Below are 22,822 nucleotides of genomic sequence, written 5' to 3'. Positions count from 1 at the left end.
TGCTATTGCCATTACACAGTATGCAGTATGTTAATGTGGCACTCTCACCTGAACTCGTACATAAACCACCACGTCCACAGGGAACGATGAGTATGCTGACGTTGACGATGACACTAGTGAGGCTGTGGACTCCTCCAAGGAGTCTTGTATTTCAAACTGTCCCATGTCTTCATCTTGTGAACTGACAGCTTTTAACGTAGAAAGAACGTGTTAAATAATGGTTTGAAGCAACTGGAATTAAAAAGTCAATAAAGTTACGTACTAGAATATATGAAAAAGAAGTCGTCACACGGTACCTGCGTAATTCCTCTCTATTGGTGTAATAGGAATTGTTTCCAGAGCCTTCTCTAGGAAGTCCAATAGGCAAGGGCTAATGACCATTTCCTCAGGCAGTGACTGAAGTGCAACCCATGCATACAATTTTGCAGTTTTTACTCCACCACTTCCTTTCCCTTTGGCTGAAACATTTATAAAATGTAAATTTGTCTAGTGGAATACAATTTCTCCAAATACAATTAAAATTTATAGCAACATTCATTACAATTAGAGAAAACAGATCAAATGCTGTAACCTTCTCCATCATCATGTGAAACAGCCACTTCATAGATCAGTTATAAAAACCAAAGTGCATAGTTTTGGTAACAAAGATGTGTTAAAATAACAGAGATGAAGAACTCCGTTCAGATAGTAGTACTATCCTAATGCACTTGCTCTAGTTCAAGTCCTTACTTCCTTTCAATAACTATGTTTTTTCACAACAGTCACTAAAGTCAGCCACACAAAACTCTTCTCCAGAAGACAAGACACAGCAGCCATAACTGACTGGAAAGCAATTGGCATTTAGATTGGAAAGGGTGAAGACAAAATTGCTCACCTGACTTAATTTTGCAACAGTTTGGAAAAATATATTGATTTCAACTGAGAAAAATATCAAAACCCCTAAGAGCAAATGGTAAGTCCTACAATATTACACAAATAATAAAATGAGGATTCTAAGCAGGAAATCCTATTAACAATTGATTTCGAACATCTAAATTCCAAGCTTGGAAATATTTTTATACTAAGCTATATTCTAGGTAAGAAAATTCTCTTCTCAATTCATGGAAGAGACCTGCACATATAAATCTGTGTGCCCTAAAATGAGAAAATGATCTGAGCTCAGTAAATTTTAAGCAAGATCTTATTTCTAAAAAGCTATTAGTACCAGCTCAGTTATTTTCAGTGTGAAGTATAGATAATTAGAACAAGGAATGAAGAAAGAGCAACGTCATTGAATTGGGATTCATCATCATATACAGAAATGGATCATTTGAACACAAGTCAAATATAGTATTATGGCTGTATATGATTTCTCCAAGCAAGATACAAGTGCTGACTAACTGAAGGACTAAAATAGAACCTTACACTCATACTTTATCTTTCTGTCAGTTCCTAAGCCACTTGGCAATGAGTTTTAATGCTGAGCTACTCTGGCTGGTGCTGCTGACCATCTGGACTGGCCTCTCTCTTATCATATGATAAGAGAATAAGTAGAGGAGAGTTTTAGGAGAAATCTATGTAGAGAAAAGATAAAAAAGAAACTCTGGGGAAGTTTTAGGCAAGAATTAAAAAGTAAAGAATGGAAAGGGAAGTTATGAACAAGCTTACAAGGAAAGATACAACGTAAGACAGAAACTGAAGCAAGCAATAAAATTAAATTTCATGAACTCAGAGATCCACAAAGAAGGTGCATGTGGGAGGAAACACAGCAACAGTGGTTAAAAGCCAGGGATAATAAGGCAAGTGCTCAAATTCACTGCTCTCTCTCAGACTTTGAGCCAATTAATAGAATCTTTTTTCAAAGTTTATTGTTTCCAGCTCATTTTGTTTTGATGGGTTTTTTTTTAATATCTAAACTCTGAGAAAGAGACAAGTGAGATAACAATCCTCTGGAAGATGGGAGAGAAATCTACATACCTCTAGATCTGACATTGCAACCTTCCAGAGATAGTCATAGACCTCTGACTAAAAACTGGGATAATTCAACCTGTTACTCTTGAAATTTTAAATCAAAGTTGAAGACACTAATAACTGGAACTTCAGGTAATTCCAAGACACAGTAGTTTTCAGTGGACTGCAGTAGTGGAGCACAGTAATGGCTGGTATTTTGACTAATCCAAAGATTGTAAACAGCTGCTTGCTATCATGATGAATAAACTAATTCCAGCAATTATCACACTTCAAAGTATTACTTTCAAGGCAAGCTGCACAGTAATGAAGAGTATTATTGGAAGGATGCAATGTGGATGAACTGGTGAGTAAATTTAGTATACAATTCTCTATTGAGTTCTGAATACTGAAGAGTATAACTATACTTAGTTGTACTAGTAACAGAATTATTAATTTTTAAAAACAACTAAGCTTTCTAGCATTGTATATTATCTGTTCAAGGAAGAGGAGTAGGTGGTGGTATTTGGCCATTACTGTGCTCTGTGTGATATATGTTGAGAACCATTTAACAGGAAATCTCCGAGAAGGCAGCTTTAAAAGCAGTTAGAATTCGTGAATTGCACATGTGCTTCTGTAGTCATGTTTCTTTGCAGCCAATATTTAGGAATTTATGACCATTTTGAGGTTCAGCTAATGCACAGATCTAAAGCTAGTAGATCATATGATGTGGAGGGAAAAAGATATCCAAGTTATAGTTTAAAAGGGTATTCTACAAGTACCTGATGGGATGGGTGGGGGTTGGGGCAGAAGTAAGGTATTAGTCTTGCTGTGGGTAGTATTAGATAAAGGAGGTGTGGCAGTATCTTTCATACCATACAACTTGGACTCTTTGGAAAGGGTTCTTGGCAAAGAGGATCCCCGGGAGGCATTTGGTGATTCAGTCTTCAAAGTCTTAGAGTTGTAGTGTAACTGAAATGAAAAAAATAATCCATTTACTTCACAGAAGTAGCATTCTCACTGAGTCTCTGCACAGTTCAGTTTTCTCCAAATGTTCTTCGCATTTTTTTTTAAATTGAGTGATCTTAAAACAAACACATTACATATAAAACATTGTAGATAAAGATTATTGATTCCAAAGAGTCATAATTTTTCATAAGCAAAAATAAATTAAGAAACCTCACCCAGAAAACAAAATTAAATCACAAACATACTGAGCAAGGGGCAATATTTTTTAGCATATAGGACACAAATCCCTAATAGTTGGTGACAGACAGCCTCTCTCACCAGAGCTGCTGGTCTCCCCCTGGCCAATGACTACTTTATTCCCTCGTGTAGTTGTGGGTTTTTGTTTTTTTGTACAGACTATCCACACTACTACATATCATCATGCCCAGATCACTTACCTCTCTTCTTAAAGTAACTCAAAGGTTTCATGTTCTACACACTCATAGATGTGGGTAAGCAAAATCTAGTGTTTCTCAGTGGATGTCACTAGGAGGCAGAGCAGAAACTGCAAATGATGCTTGTGCATCCCTAAAGCCACTTAAAAGCTACAGTAGGGAACTGGGCCATGTCTGGTATCTCTGAAGATCTCTTGTGGTTCTGGAAGGGGAAGTCCGGTCACCGTGAGTAGCTCCCCACTCCTTAAAGATCTACAGCAGATGACGTTGCCATAAATAATTACCTTTATAAAAGATGATCACTTGCAGATATGGAAGACCACATCCTCCACCTATGCCCCACCCTGCATTCACTAACTATTGCATTTTCACATGCACTACAGGCACAGAGAAGGCTTCCCAATACATGCAATCCATACCATCTATCAGAGAGCAGAAGCAAACAAGCTGAATGTCTGACTTTAACTTAAACAACCTTTTTTTTTTTAATGGGACTAATTGGCTTTTTAAAGTTTATGTAATGCCACATATACTATTTGATATACAGGATCACACACTGGAATGAAGCTAAACATTTTTCCTGTTACAACTAAAATTTTTTTTTTAAAGTGGGATGAGAGAAATGTAGTTGATATCCTATGGATTTGAATCTCCTTCCAAAACATCAGATTAGAGAAATTATTATTTGTACTACAATATGCATATAGACCCCAACTGAAATTGGGAAGATTTACCACATACAATATGTATGCATTCACAGCATACCATAACAGCTCTTTTGGAGCCATTACAGTGCATACCATGAACATGTATTAAGAACAGGAATTACATTTACATCTTCTAAACACTTTACAAAATATACTATCTGATCCACACTATACTCCATGAGGTCTTATTGTAGACCCATGACATAGAACAAATACATTTTACCATATTTAAGTCATTGGTTTTTCTTTTTAAAACTAACAATGTTAGCTCACATAGATAAGGATGGAGTATTATTTTCTTCATTTAATAGATGGCAAAACTGAGTCAGAAGTTCAAGTTTTGTTATGGACATATAGCAAAGCAATGTCAGAACTGCTATTGGAACTCTTGAATTCATGGCTCCTAGTCTTGTGCCTAGATAACACTTCTCATTATAATACTTGTTATGCTCTATTAAGAATATGGAATGTGTCAATACATTTGTATTGTTCCTCTTGTGTATACACATGTACCAGACACAACTCCAAAATGTTGCTTACATGTATCAGAAGTGGCATGCAGTAAGTATGACATAGATTTTCCATGTAAGAAACAGCAGGTATCACACTTGATATCGGCACTATATAAACTGCATGCTATAATGATAAAAGATGATCTAAAGGAAGTATTTGTTTCTAGTCAGTTCTAGTTGGAGGAAAAATGTTTCCTAGTCCCATAATTTTTACCTTTACATCTACACCAGGAATATAAAATACTGTAGTTTCCAGGTCACTAGGCTTTGTCTGTAGAGATGACGGCACTTTCTTGCCAGCAAGTAAGTGAGTAGTAGATGCATAGTTAGTTTGAAATTTCTTCTTTTTTGAAGGAGACTCTTGATCTAAACTTCTGGAACTCCGATCATAACTCCTACAGATAAACAACAATATACAACCTGTCTTAGTACAGACCTAATACTCCATTACAAGTATGTTTTTCAATATTTAAAATTAAGGGGATTTTCTTTTCAAAAATTACATTGGAATTTCACCATGAACAGTAGAAGCATTTCCACCCCTTTTATTTGTTCTTTGCCCATCAGACCTCTATTCTGCTGGCCCTTTATTCCCCTTTGGCCATTTCCCATCCTCCTCTGCTTTTGCCAAAATATATATTACTAGTGTTATTTGCAGATTTTAAAAGTTAAAACAAACTTTTTTTTAAAATGACAAAAAGTGCCCCTTGCCTTCATTCTCAAGTTTATCTATAGGAGATGATGAATTCAAAGTGCAGGTAACATTTGTGGATTTTTCACTGTTTCTGCTCTCCCCTAGCATCTGCATTTACATGAATTCCTTATGATTTTTTCTCCCTTGCATACCAAATTCCATTTACACAAGTGACACAGCAAAATAATAAAAAAGCAATATGAAAACCAAAACAAAATTATAGCTCTCATTAAAGAAAAAAATATTTCTACTCTGACCCATGTCCATTTTAAAGAGTCATTCAGAAATTTAACAGTATGATCACATTTCCTTATATACACTTCTTCAGAAATGCCCCCCTGCTGTATGTTGGGAGGTCACTCAAATATGTAATATCACTACATGAAAGTGTCATGAGATTGCCTAAAGTGACAGCCACAGCCTGATTTTCAGCTGCAGGTTCCTCTCTTTAGATATTATAGAAGGAAGGTGAAAAAAAAATCTGTTACTACATACAAATCCTTGGATGATTTAAAATATGGAAAAAGTAAGAATGACTTTATAAATCCTAAGAGTTCAGTTTTGCTAAAGCTAGGTTATCATTAACACTGTGTTAAAGTTCAAAGAAGAAATTAAAAGTAAAGGTGTATTCGGTTAATAATGAACAACAAAAACAGAGGCCACTGGCTGTCAAAGCATATCTGCAGAATGGAGAAAAGCGTTTAAAAAACCAGGGTGAAATCGTGGCCCACTGAAGTCAACGGCAAAGCTCCAACTGTTTTCAGTGGAGTCAGTATTTCATTTCAAGTTGTACAAATACCTTTAATTGTACAGTGAACATTATCTCAAGGATAGTGAGTAAAATGAAAAAAATGTTGGAGCTGAATATCAAGAGAACACAGCATTAGCCTAGTATGCATCAACTCAGCAGTGTATTTCAAAATTTTTGAGACAGTGCATTCAGGCATTTACTTGGAGAGTAAAAAAGGAATCCTGGTGCTTTAAAAGCTCCATTTATAAAAGGATGGGTAAGAAGGAAACAGCTGTACACTCATTTCTTGGTGTCAGGCTCATTAGACTCAACCCTTTGTGCAAGCAGACTTTCATGCTTTCCCAGAACAAAGACTATAATTCAATCATGCTATGGCAACGTGTGGTGATGATACAAATAACTGACCACTAGTTGGCTAAAAATGGTAGGAATTATCATAGTTTCTATGCTTTTCAAATGGGTCAATGCACAGTTGCCATTAAGTATTGTGTGGTGTACTGGTAGGATCCTAACTGATGTAAATGAGTAAGTTGTCTTATTTATGACTAAGTAAATGTCAAATACAGAAAGACTGGCACAATACAGTAATACACTGATTTCTAATACGATTTAGTAATATTACTGTCTTTCAATAGGTTTCTTACCTTCTTAAGCTTATTTCATCATGCTCTTGCTGAAGCGTTGTTGGATGCAGCACACATTTTCCACAATCAATTTCAACTCTGATATCAAGTTCAAAGTCAATATTTCTCTCTGTGGTTGTGCCAGTCACATTTCTGTTGGCAGGAGTTGTTGGCCAGCGGTCAGTAAACAGTTGGTGAACTGCAGCAAAGCCTGTTGCTTTCTTACGAGTGGTATTCCTGCAAAAAGAAAAATTACTTGTTAGATATTAGTACTGTGACAAGATTCCTTCCAAGGTTGTCTACTAATGTATTTGCTGACAAGTCAGTTACTCAGTACATTTAACATTTTAAGAAGTTTTCTGTAAAGAGGCACCATATGGTAAATTTTCATAGGTGCACACTGCTATCTTGGTCCATTTTCCACTAAGGTATTATTAAATATTTACTTCATGGTAGATGTGGATTGAGCCCCGTGGACATAGACTGTAGCTGTCTGAGGGAGGTCTAAGACAACAAGCAACAAATGAGGGATATGGAAGAGGGAGACAATTAAATATAACACATTTTGTTATGTATATTATATTTTAATATATATCACCTCTTAACGTTGTTTATAATGTTGTGTTTGTATATACATGCTTAGCCCCTACACACATGCTTAGCCATGAGGTAAACTGCAGAACTATATATTAAATAAGGGACAGTGTACCTTTGACCCTCCTCACCTTCCCTCTGCCCAATAACAGATTTATTCCAACATTCCAAAATTTGAGAGACTTCAAAGAGCTGCCATAAAAAAAAAAAAAAAAAGGCAACTCATCAGACATTCCCTCCTCCCTACCCTAGAATTACACCTGCTGAAAGGACCAAGGATAGGCAAGATTCAATCCTGGGTCAGCAAAAGCTATTCTAGACCTAAGACGTGAACTTTAAAGCCAATTTTCTCATGGCCCTAATGAAAATATTTTTAAACAAATTGCTTACTGTGGTTTTCTGTAAAAATAAGCCCTCTCTCTCTCATGGTCTTCTTCCTTCTCAGAGTCTTCACTGGTTGAAGATAAACTGTCATCTCGCCGTCCCTCTTCGGGCTGGAAGGGAATGCTTGGTGAGAAGACTACTGGAGTTTTGGGTGAACTGAATACTGAGCATGATCCTTCACTAGTGGATGAGTAATGGGATGGACCATCAATAGTTACTGACAAAAGGTCCAGTTCTGTCTCCTCTGGAAACTGATTGTGAAAAGACAAAAAGATATTAAAGTTCACAGTTACTGTCTTTACTACGCAAAAATTAAGATATCTGGGGGGGAAAGCAAGAGTGCTTAAAAAACTCTCAAAACTCAGGTTCCTCATTTTGAACAGACAGAAGTGTCAGATTTAGGAATGTATGAAATGAATCATGTAACACAATAAATAAATGCATAGGTTTGGAGGAAAAACAGTACCACACATTTACCACTGCCTTAGTGATTGAGTTGAATTTGTTAGCTAGATAATTAAACAGTATCAAGCTCTGATCAAAACATACATTATGACAGGCCATCACTAGAAGAATGAACATTTAATTGAATGAAAACAAATTTTAAAAGTAAAGAACACCGAACAGAAAGAATCATCATGGCCACCTGTAAATGAAAGAAATGCACAGGAATCTGTTAGTGAATGAAAGGGCATGCAAAGTACTAGTACAGAATGTACAGTATTCTCTTATACATTATGCTCTTCTTTTTAGAAAGCTGGATAAAAGAGACTTGATGGGAAGAAACTTTAGAGACACATTTCCAAAAAGTGGTTCCAACTGTTTTGGTGCACTTTGCATCAGCAAATATCCCCACACAAAGAGTTTTCAAGCACTTAACACCTGTATATGCAGGGACAGAGTCTAAACAACTGTACATGCAGGTGTTAGACTAACACATGTGCCAACGAAGTGCTAGTGGCATAAAACTGTGGGGATTGTTTGTGCATTCAAATGGGTGTTGAGCGGAAGATCCTTTGATAATTTGCGCCATGCTTTCATTATGGCCTTTCACACATCCAGCACCTGACTTAACACTACTTAATATTTGACAGTCTTTTCTAAGCTGTGGAAAATTAATGGAAATGGATATTACAAATGAATGGAACCTTTTGATACGTTCTGTGTTAAATGTATATAAAAGAACTCAGCAAAGCACAATTCTGCCTTTCCTTTTGTTCTCAGAAATGAGCTATTTAGACATCAGCACTCTAAGGTGATCTGAAAAAGCATTCCAACTCAGAACACTTATAAAAGAAGAATAGAGGAAAGGTGGAAGGGAAAAAGTTAGATGACTGTCTTCTAAAAGGTGTACTTAATTTCTTCCATTCAATATGTCTAGAGTATCTTTTTAAAATTAAAAGTTTGGTTTTTTTTGGTTTTGTTTTTTTTAAAGTAGGTGAGTTGTCTGGGCACTAATTTTGACAAACTGGTATCCTGCTCCCTTTAAATAAGATATCTTACACAACTGTACCAGATATAGGAATTCTCATATCAAATTATGATGCTTGATGGCTTCCCACCTTGCAATTATATTCCATCAGGGTTGGTGCCTACACTCTTGGGACACACTTGTAAAAGATTAAGATAAATGTGTGGGCACTGAGTCCTTCTCTACAGTACGCTCTGCATATAAGAATAGATCATGGCTTGCCTTATTGTCGTCTCCATAATTTAGACCAGACTTGATCAGGGCCTTTGTAAATATGCAAACAAAATAGGTCATTACTAGTTGTACAAAAAACTGCAAAATTTAAGCTACATATGGGGATGTAAGAATCCTTGAGAACTCAATTCATCATGTCCACCTATAACTTTTTACCCGTTTAAACTTACTTAAAATCTTTTTTAAAAAACTGATATACATTCTGCCGAGTGGCGTTTGAAAGAGAGATGAACAATTGAAGAGCAGCTGCCAGTGAGGTGAATTAGTGCTATGGCAAAGTATATATTTTTTCTTTTTACAAGTACCTGAAAATACCCTTCCCCTTGACAGCTGGATTGCTGTGGAATCCCCAAAACTGTTTTATTCAACTTAATTAAAAACGAAAAAGAAAAAAGAAAATTAAAACAATTACCATAGCATGAGTCATTCAAAACCAACAGCAATGACATATTTAGGAAGGATGGGGGGGGGGGGGGGCAGAGAAAGGGGGACAACATATTGCAACAAAAAATCTGACATTTGAATTATACATTTTAAACATACAAATGGACATGTGTGTCAGACTATAGCAAACTCAGAGAATGTTTTTTTAATTAATAACCATTTCCAAAATGCTAAATAAGGCTGGACATACAAATTAGGATATGACTATTGTGCATATTTGTTAAAAATAGCAATAACACGTTAACCATGTGTATTATTTTTGCACATGCCAGCTTTTGGTCTCAGGATATGTGGAAGTGAACCTTGTTAAAAGTATAAACTAATCTATTTAAAGAAGTAAATGAAAATTCTTTAGTTTGATATTTCCATTATTAATTTCTGTGTTAAGATAGACACTGCGAGACTAAAAAAATTATCAAGAGGGATTGGCCACTAAAATCTTCGTAAGTATATTTAACTGAGGTACTTCCAAGTCAACACGGTATTTAATCTATTGTAGCATGGTATACTAATTAAATTGGTATGTAGGGTATGCCTTACAGGGTCCTGTATGTTGAAGGTTACTCTGGGTCCAGGAGATGCTGCATCTACACGGATTTCTGGGAGCTCTTCACTGTCTCCTAGTCGAGAGCTACAAGCAAAATATAAAAGGAATAAATAAGCTATTACAAATTTGAATGTACTTGCCACGTTTAAAAGTTCAATCACTACACAAAAGCTGTTGCAATAAAAATATAAAGCATCAGTCAATGCTTAACATTATATAGAAATGAAATGGTATTAAATCAGTGTTCAAGCATTTATGGCACATAAAAAGGAAAGATGAAGTTTCAAATGACTTTGGCCAGCAGTTCACTTAATTTTGCGGGACTTTTTTTGTTTTGTTTTTTTACTTTTTTCAAGCACAGGCCAAGAAGCAGAAAGACAGTTAAAAAAATAAAATGTGTGTGACTTGTCACATGGAATGAAGTACAACTGGCAGATAGTGCATATTCACAAAATAACTCAAATACAGACAATCTTTCATAACTAATGAAATCATTATGACATATTTGCAGTGCAAATTTACAACTTCTCATTCACAATTTAACAACTCACTAGCTTTTGAGAAAATCTTAAGCATTTCTTGATAGGCTAGCCAGCTGAATATACTACATAACACAACATTGTATTAATCTTCCCAACAGAATTCCTAATTCTCTGAAGATGATTTTCTTAAAAGGTGAAGTGAAATGCTTTCTACCTGCCAGGATTTGAGTTAAGAGTCTTCACAGGTGCACTCCTTCTACTGTGTAAGGTATCAGTAATGCTAACCAGTTCAGAAGAAACATTAACCTGTAAATCCTATAATCTTGCAAGGCAAGTAAAAGAGGAATTCACTTTGATCCATTTTGTTTAAAGCCATTTGTAATTTGGAAGAGCTGTTCTCTGATATTCTGGGATCTCTATTAATACTTTTTTTAGCTTCAATCTACCTTTAAAACTAACGCTCAAAATTGTCAACCAATTTGCCTTAACTTAAAAATGTCTATAATTGACGGAGAAGATCCTTATAATTCTAATAGCCAAGTTCCCCCTCCTGTTTTCTTTTTTTTAAATCTAGTACTGTATTTTATTGCTGATTAAAATGCCACTAATATTTTAAAATCCAAACCCTCCAATATGCGTGTTTTCCCTCTGCTGGTTCTACAACAGCAACATGCTTATTCACAAAGCAACAGACACCAAGCAAAGTTGATGCACAATATTCTGCTATGAGAATTGCAACTTGCTGCTGCGAGCTTCAGAATACTTGGAAGAAGGAGAAAAGGAAATCATTTGCTGAACTAAAAAGTTGCCTTCCCTCCACTAGTAGTTAAATCCTTTTTATGATATGAGGACAACAGAGTGTAAAAATCAAAGGGATAAATCGTGTCCTCTTTACTTATTAGCCGTGCCTGCTGCGCAGAAGCCTCGAATGTGTTTCTTAAAAGTCCTGCAAAATGACTACATAAAAGTGACACCTTTCTCCTCAACCAGTTGGCTGCCTGAACACATTCAGAGTAATATCTGATGATTTTACTACCTTAAAGTTTACTACTACTTAACTCTTAGTCCTGCAGAGCAAATACTGCTCTGGAAGAAGGAGATGGAGTTTATTCTGCTTGTCGATCACCTCAAAATAGTTAGCCAAATTTAAATTGTAGCATCTTGGAGGCTGATGTGAGAGCCAGAAAGATCTCAATTTAACTTTCAGAGGCCAGGTTCAGTTTCCATGGCAGCAGTTCAAACCCCCCCCCCCCCCGACTCTTTAGCTTCCAACAACTTTGGGTAAAGCTTTGCCTTTATAGATTTATGGATGAACTTAAACTTGATAGTTCAGCTGTGCATACTGACTAGGAAGTGTAGAAGACCACACACCTTATTAATTCTGTAAGATTTGAGCACTACGAATGTCCACAGTGAGTATCTGTAATCATCAAACCTTCTGAGAAATGTGCAGACATTAGTTCTCAGAAGACAGACAAAACAAATATGAAATTTCTAAGTCAAGCTACTTTGGAGACATGGTATGCCAAAAACAGATACTTCACAAAAAGAAAAACTTAATTTGTCAAACCTCCCATCTCTCGAAAACATTTTCTCAAATCCACCCTAAAAAAAAATATATATATATATATATATATATATATACTCATCACCAATGGCAAAGGACCTCATGAAGCTCCACAATCAGATATTCTCCTTCTTGCAGTCTATTCTAACTTCATTACAGATCTCATCTTCCCACATGCATAGTCATTTGCCAAAAACACTCTACCTTGCCCTGTCCATTCTTTTTAGAGGTGGTCTTCCAGATGCTGAAATTGTTTTAGACCGGTTATAGCTGGGCTTGTAACCTAGGCCCCATTTGTCCTTCAGAGAAGCAGCCTAAACAAAAGAAAAATATATCTAAGATGTTGAGGACAAAAATAATGAAAATTATACATAAACATGGGAATGTGGAAAAATTCCACTACTTAAAACATTTTATTTTACAGCCATGCGAACAGTTAGGAAAAAACTTTTACAAAATAATTTTTTTTGTATCATGTGCTCAAGGCACCCCTTTGCAGGCCTTTGCCCAAAATCTTCATTTTGACTCGTCTCTGGACGATTCACTCACCTTTCATACTAGCTGGCATTGGTACTTTCTTGCTGTCAGGAGAAACAGAGTGCCCCCCAACCCAGTAGTTTGGGATCTGCCTAGCTGAATAAATATCCTCTCTTCATGTGATACTGCTGCAACTGTAGACAGCACAGGAACATGAGCTACAGCCTCCTCATTTAAGAAGAAGCTCCCAACAGAATACTCTCTGAGAGGGGTCCCTTGCTTTGGGATGGACTCATATTTGGTCCAGAACAGCTCAAATGTACCGATCTTCAGGGTTTGCTGCAAATACTCCTTTGCCATGCTTTATGGCAGGGGGTGGCATGATAAGAGCAAGCATTTGTGGGTGAATGGGGACACTGTTTGGGTTGGAACTTTATTTCTGTTTGCGTATTTTCTCCTGCTTGCTGTTCTTATCTTTTGATTAATAAAAAGGCATCTCAATTCAGAAATAAGCAATTTCTTTTAGCACACATTATAAACCTAATAAAATAAATCAGCCAAATGGAATGTAACAGAGATTTTGCTCAGATACTCAAGCATGCTTATCGTTTTTGGATTCTTCTGGTGTAGTCAGGCAATGTTTTATGATCGCCGCCACCATCTCTGAAAGCCTGAGTTTGAATCTTGGCTAGTAAATGCTACAGCATTGCATATTATGGCTTTCAGACCTCTGGTAGCCAATTATTGTTTACTTTTTCTGAACATAGATATATTTAAAAATATTTAAAATATCTATTTTAAATAGTTAAAATAGAGATATTAAAATAGTTTTTTCCTAAAGAGTTGTCATAGAAAAGCAAACAAAAATCCACATAATATACCGTACCACTAAAATTCTGGTTTTCTATCTCCAGTAGTACAGAATAATCTGTTTTCCCAGAAAGTTAAACCATGTGTTTTATATATTTAATAGTCCTTTTACCTTTCTTTTTCAGTGTCTTCCTTTTATTTATTTTTAATATGTGGAAGAGATACTTGCAAGTGAAAATACTTAGGAACTTGCCAAACACCTTTAGAAAATTGCTCACCCTCATGCTGGACCTACGTAGTTTTTTACGGACGTCTCGGCGAATGTCATTCACAGCTACTGACTCTAATTGTTGATAGCGCTGAATTTCTTGGTTTATGGTTCCTTCACTTGCACCTAGTTTTCTGGGAACAAGTTAGGATAGTGAGTTTTCCAGATGGAATGAATAATTAGTGAAGTTAAACACTACTTTCACCATTTCCTTTATCAACAAAACCTCTATACTGTATTCCTGTGAAAATCCTAAAGCCTTTCAAACATTACCCAATCAGTTTCTTGTCTTTCAGGAGTTATCTATCTCTACTGCCATCCTTTCTATATATGGCTGTTGAGGGTCCACCATTATTTCACTATATAACTTTTGTCCATACTGTAACTTCTTTGCAAGGGCCCATGATTTCAAGGTTTTTACCTCTGTCACACATTCAGCAAACAGAAAAAGGGGTGTGTAACAAAATATACAAGATGTCAAACATTATATTGTGATGCCAACAGAGGTGGAGGAGGGATAGTTGCTAGAGAGCAACTCCCTTTGAAAAGAAAGTCTCCTAAAGAGAGCAAAGATTCCCAGCTGGAACAAATCTGTATCAAAATTAGAATTAAGTATTTTCGATGATCCTTAGTTCAAGAAAGCAGGCAGCGTATGGAAACCTCTTGCTAGAGATGCCAGGAGGAAGACTGAACTGTGGAAATTTCCAGGAGGAAAAAGCTTCCCACAATGGCAGACCAGACTGATCAGATCCTCTGAATATGGAAAGCAGAAGAAGAAAATCTCCTGTAGAAATAACGAACTTGAATGTAAACAAGTTTGGAAAGGAAACTCACTAAAATCCATGTTATTTTAAAGAGAACAGGGTTTGTTGATGCTACCATATGTTGAGGACAGAAAGGTGCAAACATAAATTTTGGTCATCACATTCACATGGTTACAAGCATTTCTTATCACATATTAACTGTGAATGTTTGTATATCAAATAGTTCAGTTACAACTGGCCTGCGACTGACTGCTGCTGGCAATCTTGTCTAAAGCTGAAATAGTAAAGTATGTCCATTCTTCATTATTATTTAACAACCAGTCAGCAACAGGCATTCTTTATCACAAGTGATCCCACTTTTTACTAAGATTGACCTAGCCTTCCAAATGCCAAAAATGCAAATAAAATGTTTTCATATAAAACTCATAGCTGTCTCTTGCCATGAGCACTTTTGGATGACATTTTTAATTTTCCCTTTGTGTATTTTATGGAGTATTACTGTGTCTGTGAATTATTTATATAATAAAATATATCATATAAAAGCCATAAAATAGTTCATTTAGAGAGGTTTCTTCTTCCTACAGTGAACGGGATCTCATTCCAACTGCAAAGCACTGTCACTCCCAAGTCACAATCATATAGCTGGTAGCAGAAGTGTTACAAATCATGATGAACTATGGTTTGTCATTATATCGGAACTGCTGCCACATTGCCATCAGTGTGAGGCAAAGCCAGAAATGAAAGATGACTTGACCCTCAGGAGAGCTTCCTGGGGATTTTAATGGCCACTTGTGCACCTGATTTTCTCCAGTAGAACCAGAACGATCAACGATTAAAAAAAACATTTCCTCTTGCAGATTGTATAGTCCCACCAATGCTGAAGCAGTAGAGGTAAGAAAAGGGAAAGCACAGTTTCAATTTGTTTTTCCCAAACTAAGAGGAGAGATTAATAAGACTGGCACTTTTCAGCTTGAAAAAGAGGTGACTAAGGGGAACTATGATAGAGATCTACAAAATCATGACTGGTGTGGAGAAAGTAAATAAGGAAGTGTTATTTACTCCTTTTCATAACATAAGAACTTGGGGTCACCAAATGAAATTAATAGGCAGCAGGTTTAAAACAAACAAAAGGAAGTATTTTTTCACACAATGCACAGTCAACCTGTGGAACTTCTTGCAAGAGGATGTTGTGAAGGCCAAGACTATAATGGGGTTCAAAAGAGAACTAGATAAGTTCATGGAGGATAGGTCCTTCAATGGCTATTAGCCAGGATGGGCAAGGATGCAAAATCATTGTCTGAAGTGTCCCTTGCCTCTGTTTGCCAGAAGCTGGGAATGGACAACAGGGGATGGATCACTTGACAATTACCTCTTCTGTTCATTCCCTGTGAAGCACCTGACATTGGCCACTGTCAGAAAGTAGGATACTGGGATTGATGGACCATTGGTCTGATCTAGTATAGCCTTTCCTATGTTCTTAACTATTGGGGGAGGGTTTTTTTGTTTTGTTTTAAAACACAAGAAAAGCCAACTTACTTGAGGTCATCAATTACTTTGGCTTGTTCATTCAGTTCCCTAATATCTACTAAACGTTTCACAAATTTTCTTCCTCTCTGCTCTCCAACTTGGCTACCAGATGTTCCCTGTCGCCGATAATCAACAGTCTCCTATTGAAAATAATATTTCATTAAATTCCTTGTTAAATGTACAGAACCATTTTTAAGTTACAGGTACAATGAATTGTACACCTTAAATCAAAACACCGCATGCAAACACTATTTTTTAAAGTCAAAAGGCAGCTGATTTGAAATTTTCCAATGATTCAAGTCCCATCATTTGCTTAAAGACAAACATTAGCTACTACATACATGTCCCCATGAGCAAGACCTGCCCGCTCTCAAATGTGAACTAGAATGAGTAGAGTCACACATCGCTGCCCCCGACAGATACTCTACAGGAACGGAATATCGATGGTTTTGGGGGCTCAAACCCAACAGGTGATTTACAATCCGCTGCCCAAATGTTAACTTGTGTGCATCTCCACATAATGAAACTCCATCTGATTTCTAAATAATAAACAGGAATGTTAGTGTTTTAGGGTGGTTTTTCCCTAAATCCATTACAAGATTCTTGCAAAATTGCAATTGTTTAAAGAAATAATTGTTAAAAAACTACTTAATATAAAACCAAAACACAAGTTGACACACAGTATTGTTTTTTGCTACTGAAAATTTCGTTCTTCTAGTTCGTTTGTAATGTTAGTATCTTCCATTGCTTGCTAGGATAATCAGAGTAACTGTAGCCAAAGTCTTCCAAAGCGGGTGCTCAAAGTTAGACACCTGAATGCATACTACGGCATCTAATAGAAAGGGTCTGCAAAAATCTCGAGGCTGACTGAGCTAAAATTTCCCCACCACATACATACACCCACACGCACGAATAGGAATTTTCTGAAGCTTACTGTTATGCCTAAATAATTTAACAAAATAAATTTAGACACTATTTTGGTTGATTCTCTTACTGCATGTATAGTGGGAGACATGGTATCAACTTCGTCCTCATCCGATAGGTCAGCTATGTTTACAGAATTTAGGTCAGCAATGTCATCGACATCTTCTTCTCCTGTCAGTGTTGTGAGGGTATTACCCAAAGCATTTAATCTTTTCCCAATGTTAGGATCCATGTGGACATCAATACCGCACATCTTCCATAACACATTGAGAGTCCAGGTTCCAGCACTATTGCTTTCTGTTTAAAAGAGAAAATTTGTCTGATGATTTTTCTCTTCCTTGTAGCCAAGTTTGTCATTGTCTGCTTCTACAGCTCAGGAGACAGCACTAGACTTATCCATCATGGGGCGCTGCCTTGGCTCTGCCCACTTGTAAAAAGCCCCCAGTGAGACCTTTCCAGAACTGAATTGCACTTTGAATACAGTTAACAGATATAGCTATTACGTTTGTATTAAGATTTCTCTAATGAATATAAGGAAAATCTGATAGGCCAGAGGGAAAGTAAATTCTCCAGGATGTGAAAGGCACAGTTAGCTACTAGAAGACAAACATGAAATATGAATTTCAATATCTCTCTCTGAGCTAGGTTTACCATTTCCAACACAGGGATTCCAATAACAGTGAAACCCAAAGTATGGACATGTGAGAAAATAATTTTTAACTCTTCACAAATCTTGGAATTACTCAAATCACAAAGATTTTAATGGTTCATTAAAGCCTGCACCTGCAACCTCTGAGTCTTGAGCATCTAATTTCTAGTGCCTACTGAATGGGTGAAATGGTTACCATGCTGGAGTTTTACATATTTCATCTTAAGAGGAGACAGAAATTTCCAACCAAGTTCCACCATACAGTGCCAAACAGATATGGCTTAATGAACTTTGACTTGTTTAGAAGGAGCTAGAAGCTTTGTAAGCTTCTTTTATACAGTATTCTCGGCCATCTGGCTATGCTGAGTTTGGTAATTTTTGTCTTTTAATTGATGGATGGTAGAGGATGAATATGGCTGTTAAGAACAAAAACTTTTTCGAAAGCTTAACAGTTACATCTTGACTGCTTTGCGGACATGAAGCAGGTGCCATACCTTCTCATTAGAAAGTACTGAATTTGGACAAAAAGAAGAAAGGGAAATGTATAGGCGATATTCTGAGATAAATTTTCATAGTGTTCACAACGAGGATGGATTCCAAAGTCTCCTTTTTGAATGTCATGTTTACTGATTTAAATCTTTCTGATCCAAGATGGTCCCATTTCCACCAGATATTCTGGAAATGATCAGGACTGAATATGCTCCCAAGCTTTGCTTCCCCTTCAGCTATTCCCCCAATAGCTAAAAGATGTGAAAAGGTTATTATGGTCTGAGTTTGCTTCCTTGGGTTTGAGAATAGAGAAGGAAATGTTTCTTACAAGAAGTTTTGTTGAATTTTCTGGGGTAGTCATTGCTCACAGTTTCCATCTGACACCTCCTTCTTTGGCCTTCTCCACCATTATGGCTCTGAGGCAAGGTTAAGTTAGAGCACAGAGCCCCGAGAAGCTCCATTGAGCCATAGGCGCCAACTCCGTGGGTGCTCCGGGGCTGGAGCACCCACGGGGAAAAACTGGTGGGTACTCTGCACTCACCGGCAGCCAAGCTTCCTACCCCGCCCCCAAACCCCAGCTCACCTCACCTCTGCCTCCTCCCCTGAGCACGCCACGTCCCCGCTTCTCCTCCCAGCGCTTGCCGCCACGAAACAGCTGTTTTGCGGAGTAACACGCTCTGGGACAGAGGGGGGCAGAGCAGGAACGCAGCGCACTCAGGGGAGGAGGCAGAGACTTTGGGGAAGGGGTTGGAATGGAGGCGGGGCAGGGGCAGGAGAGGGGTGGAGTTGGGGCAGGATTGAGCACCCACGGGCGCCAGCAGAAGTCGGCGCCTATGCATTGAGCCACAAAAAAATCCCTGAAATGGGCTGCCAAAGCAAGCAAGCAAGGTAATTTTAAAAAACTAGTTCAGAAATTCCTATCTGGAAGGTTTTTCATATGCTCTGTAAGTTGAAAAGGCAGAGAGTCAGGGAACAGGGAACGTTTCACAAGTGAGCAGAGTCCTGAGTTGGCCCATTAAACTATAAAAGCAGAGGGACTATCCACTGCCAGAATGGAGAATCTAACTATGTGGGAAGAAGAGCAGTTGTATAGTTTTGATCTATAGCCATACAATTATAAAATCTAAAACAGTTTACAGATATGCTAATTAATGCATACCCTAGGTAGATTACGGTGGGCATTAAATAGAAAAGTGACGTTTTGCAATATAAGACTGAGATTATCAAAGACATTTCTATATTTAAAATTATCTTCATAATATAGTCTTATACTTTAAAATACACCATGATTTTTAAACAAATACAATTTTATTTGTATACATCAAAGTATATTTTATTTTAGGTTTTTCTTATTCCCTAATTTCTCTTGCTCCTCAAAAACATACCCCTTCTTGTCCATGTTCTAGTCTTCTTCCCAGTCTGAACAATCCTCTTGTCCAGTTCTATGTATTTCCCCCTCTTCTCCCACCTTTTGTTTTTTTTCTGTAATTTGACCTTTATCCGTTTTGCAATTCTGACTCCTTTCTCAGTTACCCTCCCCATTTTTTTGAAGCCTGCTAAGACTGTTGCTTCCTCTCTTCCTCTCCTATCCCAGTGTTTTCCCTGTGGCCTGATTAGCATGCCCAGTAGCTCAATTTTTAATGGTTAAAATATAATGTAAAATGCAAGCCAAAGAGCACAAATGAGTCACATTAGCCCTAGGGAGGAATGGTGGACATCCCCAGAGCATCTGAAATATCTCTGCTGCCATGGATGTTTTATCCTCCTCCTTCAGGGCTGATTAAACGCCAAACACATTTGGACTAAAGAAAATGTAATAGGTAACTTAAGCAAAGCACCCCATTATATTTTTGAAATCCAGAGTTTGCTCAAAGTGTTAGAGGGAGGCTGATCCACCATAATTTTCATTTTCTTCCACCTGCATTCATTCCTTTTCCAGAAATTCCCTTTCTGCCCAGACTCAATGTATATCAACAGAGCCGCTGGAAAATGGATTTTCCTTTGAGTGAAAAAGTTTTTGAAAACTTATCTGAACGAAAAGACAAAAATTCAATTTTTTTTGTAGGAAGAAAAATCCAGTTTTGGGAGAACCAAAATGGAATTTTTCCACCTGTTGGCTGCCTGGCTACCTAGCTTCCCACAGGAGGACAGCTGGAAAGGATAATAAGTCAGCCAGCTGTGGGACCCAGGAAGCCAGATGTTTGGGAAGCCTGGGGAGCTGGCTATCTGGGAAAACAGACTAGCCCAAGGAACTGACTGTCTAGGAAGCCAGGCACAGCCTTGGAACTCACTAGGCAGGTACTGGAGTTCTTGGGGAGCCCGTTAATTAAGGACCTGGCAGTCCCACAGGTCGGCTGCTGGTGAGCCTGCCTGCCAGGTTGACTGACAGGAAAGCAGGCAGGGAGACAGGCTCACATCAAAACTTTTGATTAAACTGAAATATTTCTGCAGAATACTTCACTTCTGTTAAATCAATACTTTTCAGCAGAGAACTGTTTTCTCTGGAAAATTTTCAACCAGCTCCAATGATTATACTAAAAGGATTATTTTTATTTTGTATTAGTCACATTTTTTACACATTTGATCCAGCAGGTATTAAAGCCTATGATAGCTTGCTACTACCTTTTACTAATTTCTTGTAGCTAAAACCCAAGTCTGTAAGGCTACAAGGGATTGTTGAAAGCCCTCATGGCCAAAAATAAATTGGGAAATGTGGAGCAGCTACTGTGAAAAGGGGGTATCAAAACAAAGCATAACCTTGAAATACACAATCACAATTAAAACAAAGCTATCAAGAGCTCACACCTGCACTAGAATATCCTACAGTTTTATAAATGTTTTAATAATATAAAAATTGAATATAAACATTACCTGCAGCAGCCTGTCCTGCTGTCCTTGAACAGACTTCATAGGTGCCATCTGGCACTACACCTAAACATGAAATAAGCAGATGCTAGTAAGACAGATGTAATTAAACAAGTTTTAGATCTTCCTTACAAAATTCTTTTTGTACACTTGCCCTAGGTAAGTCAAATGTCACGTTTGTTTGTTTGTTTATCATCAATCAGTAACACTACGGAAGTGATTATAATTTCACTTGGGCTGGCAAGTTTTCTTGGCAATTTTGCAAGCCTATTGCTGACATTTCTATAAGCAGTAGGAAACTAAAAGAATCCATATTTAGCTGCTGAATACGGAAGATAAAGGGAAGTGTTATGAGAAAGCAATTTATTACACATTTTTGAACAAATAGGTTTTATGCATTTTATGCATTGTATTATAGTATTCAATAAAAATGTAATAAAATAAAATTAAATTAATATACTGAAAGCAATACTAAAATAAAACAAAAACAAGAAAAACTTTTCCAACCTGGTTAATGCAGATGGTACTACAAGGCAAATACTTTGTTGCAGTATATTACAATTCTTGAAAAAAGGACATCTATTGTTTAAAAATATTTAAGAATACTAAAGGGTGACTGGGGTTCACATGTAGGGTCCCACATGCAAGAGAGCTTTATTGGGGTTTGGAAATCAAATCTTCATCTCTTCCTTAGTCTCCTTCTGAACTGTCAAAGTTGTGAAAAAACATGGGAAAGGGTAATAGGGGACTCTAAGTTCCAGGGCCACCAAGACCAGATTAGAAACACTTACAGGCATTCATGACTAGATCCCCTCGTATTTCTGGTTTCCAGTCATCCCAACTCGTCTCAAAACCATCAGCAAAGCGGATACAGAAATTTTTAAAATGTCCTTTGCTAACCAGAGACTCTGAAGAGCAGGCAGTGATTAATGTGCTTTCAATGGTCAGGACTAAAGCAGAGCCAGTGTCAAGATCTGCTGTGTGGTTAGTCTGCAAAAGGAAGAAGAGACTTGTACAGAAAAGGCAATTTACTGGTAATCTCAAACTTTTTTTTTTTTTTTTTTGCAGTTCAGAGGCTCATATCTTCCTCATACCCTCCTTGCCAGCTCTACAGAAACCCTCCCCAAAGCAGCAAGTCTACACATTCACAATGTCATGTATCCTTACTTCTCAGTAGTTACAGCATATCCTATGGCAGGGGTGTTAAATTCTTTTGGCCAGACTCCATGCTTAATTATGGTCTGTGGACTGGAATATAAATTCAGGACTTCATACTTCCCTTAATTCATAGCAGATCTCCCCACTGCCTTTGCAGCAAAACTGATTATTTGAAACTTTGATTTTCTTATCGTCACAAGCAACATCACTCAGGGAGAAAAACTGGTCCCTTTTAGGCCACCACTATTTCTGCCTTTTGTTTCTCTTCCTTCCTATCCACCTTTCACTATTTCTATTTCTCTCTTCTCTGTCTTTCCTTGTCTCTCTCTGTCCTTCCCTCTGCATTTTTCTTTCCATGCTGCAACTCCCACCCCTTGAGAGCTTCTCTCACACCCTCTTTCTTATTCCATCTGCTTATAAAATGATCAGCAATGGAGTAGTTAACACAGATACTGAAAAGTTGTCACTGGGCTTCAAAGCTGACAGTCCAATGAGATTAATATGTGACAGGTGGATACATTATTGGTAAACCAAATGTCTTCAGACATATGC

At 37.3% G+C, this 22,822-nt stretch overlaps 1 protein-coding gene across 1 annotated transcript in view; it reads right to left on the bottom strand.

Annotated features, from left to right (window-relative positions):
- BLTP1 (bridge-like lipid transfer protein family member 1) overlaps positions 1–22,822 on the bottom strand; it is a 228,614-nt gene that overhangs the window by 32,073 nt on the left and 173,719 nt on the right. Inside the window, exons 58-72 of the mRNA XM_074950819.1 lie at positions 21,904–22,102; positions 21,119–21,178; positions 17,180–17,406; positions 16,527–16,724; positions 16,195–16,325; positions 13,905–14,028; positions 12,544–12,653; positions 10,284–10,374; positions 9,605–9,667; positions 7,601–7,845; positions 6,638–6,853; positions 4,763–4,943; positions 2,709–2,898; positions 297–458; positions 49–188 (exon numbers count right to left, since the gene is read on the bottom strand). Of these exons, the coding sequence (XP_074806920.1) occupies positions 49–188; positions 297–458; positions 2,709–2,898; positions 4,763–4,943; positions 6,638–6,853; positions 7,601–7,845; positions 9,605–9,667; positions 10,284–10,374; positions 12,544–12,653; positions 13,905–14,028; positions 16,195–16,325; positions 16,527–16,724; positions 17,180–17,406; positions 21,119–21,178; positions 21,904–22,102 (2,337 nt within the window). The remainder of the gene's footprint in view (positions 1–48; positions 189–296; positions 459–2,708; positions 2,899–4,762; positions 4,944–6,637; positions 6,854–7,600; positions 7,846–9,604; positions 9,668–10,283; positions 10,375–12,543; positions 12,654–13,904; positions 14,029–16,194; positions 16,326–16,526; positions 16,725–17,179; positions 17,407–21,118; positions 21,179–21,903; positions 22,103–22,822) is intronic.

Source organism: Natator depressus, chromosome 4, assembly GCF_965152275.1.
Source record: "Natator depressus isolate rNatDep1 chromosome 4, rNatDep2.hap1, whole genome shotgun sequence".
NCBI classification, from domain to species: domain Eukaryota; kingdom Metazoa; phylum Chordata; order Testudines; family Cheloniidae; genus Natator; species Natator depressus.
The sequence above is the reverse complement of the archived record's forward strand: the minus strand, read 5'-3'. Positions and strand labels throughout refer to the sequence as shown.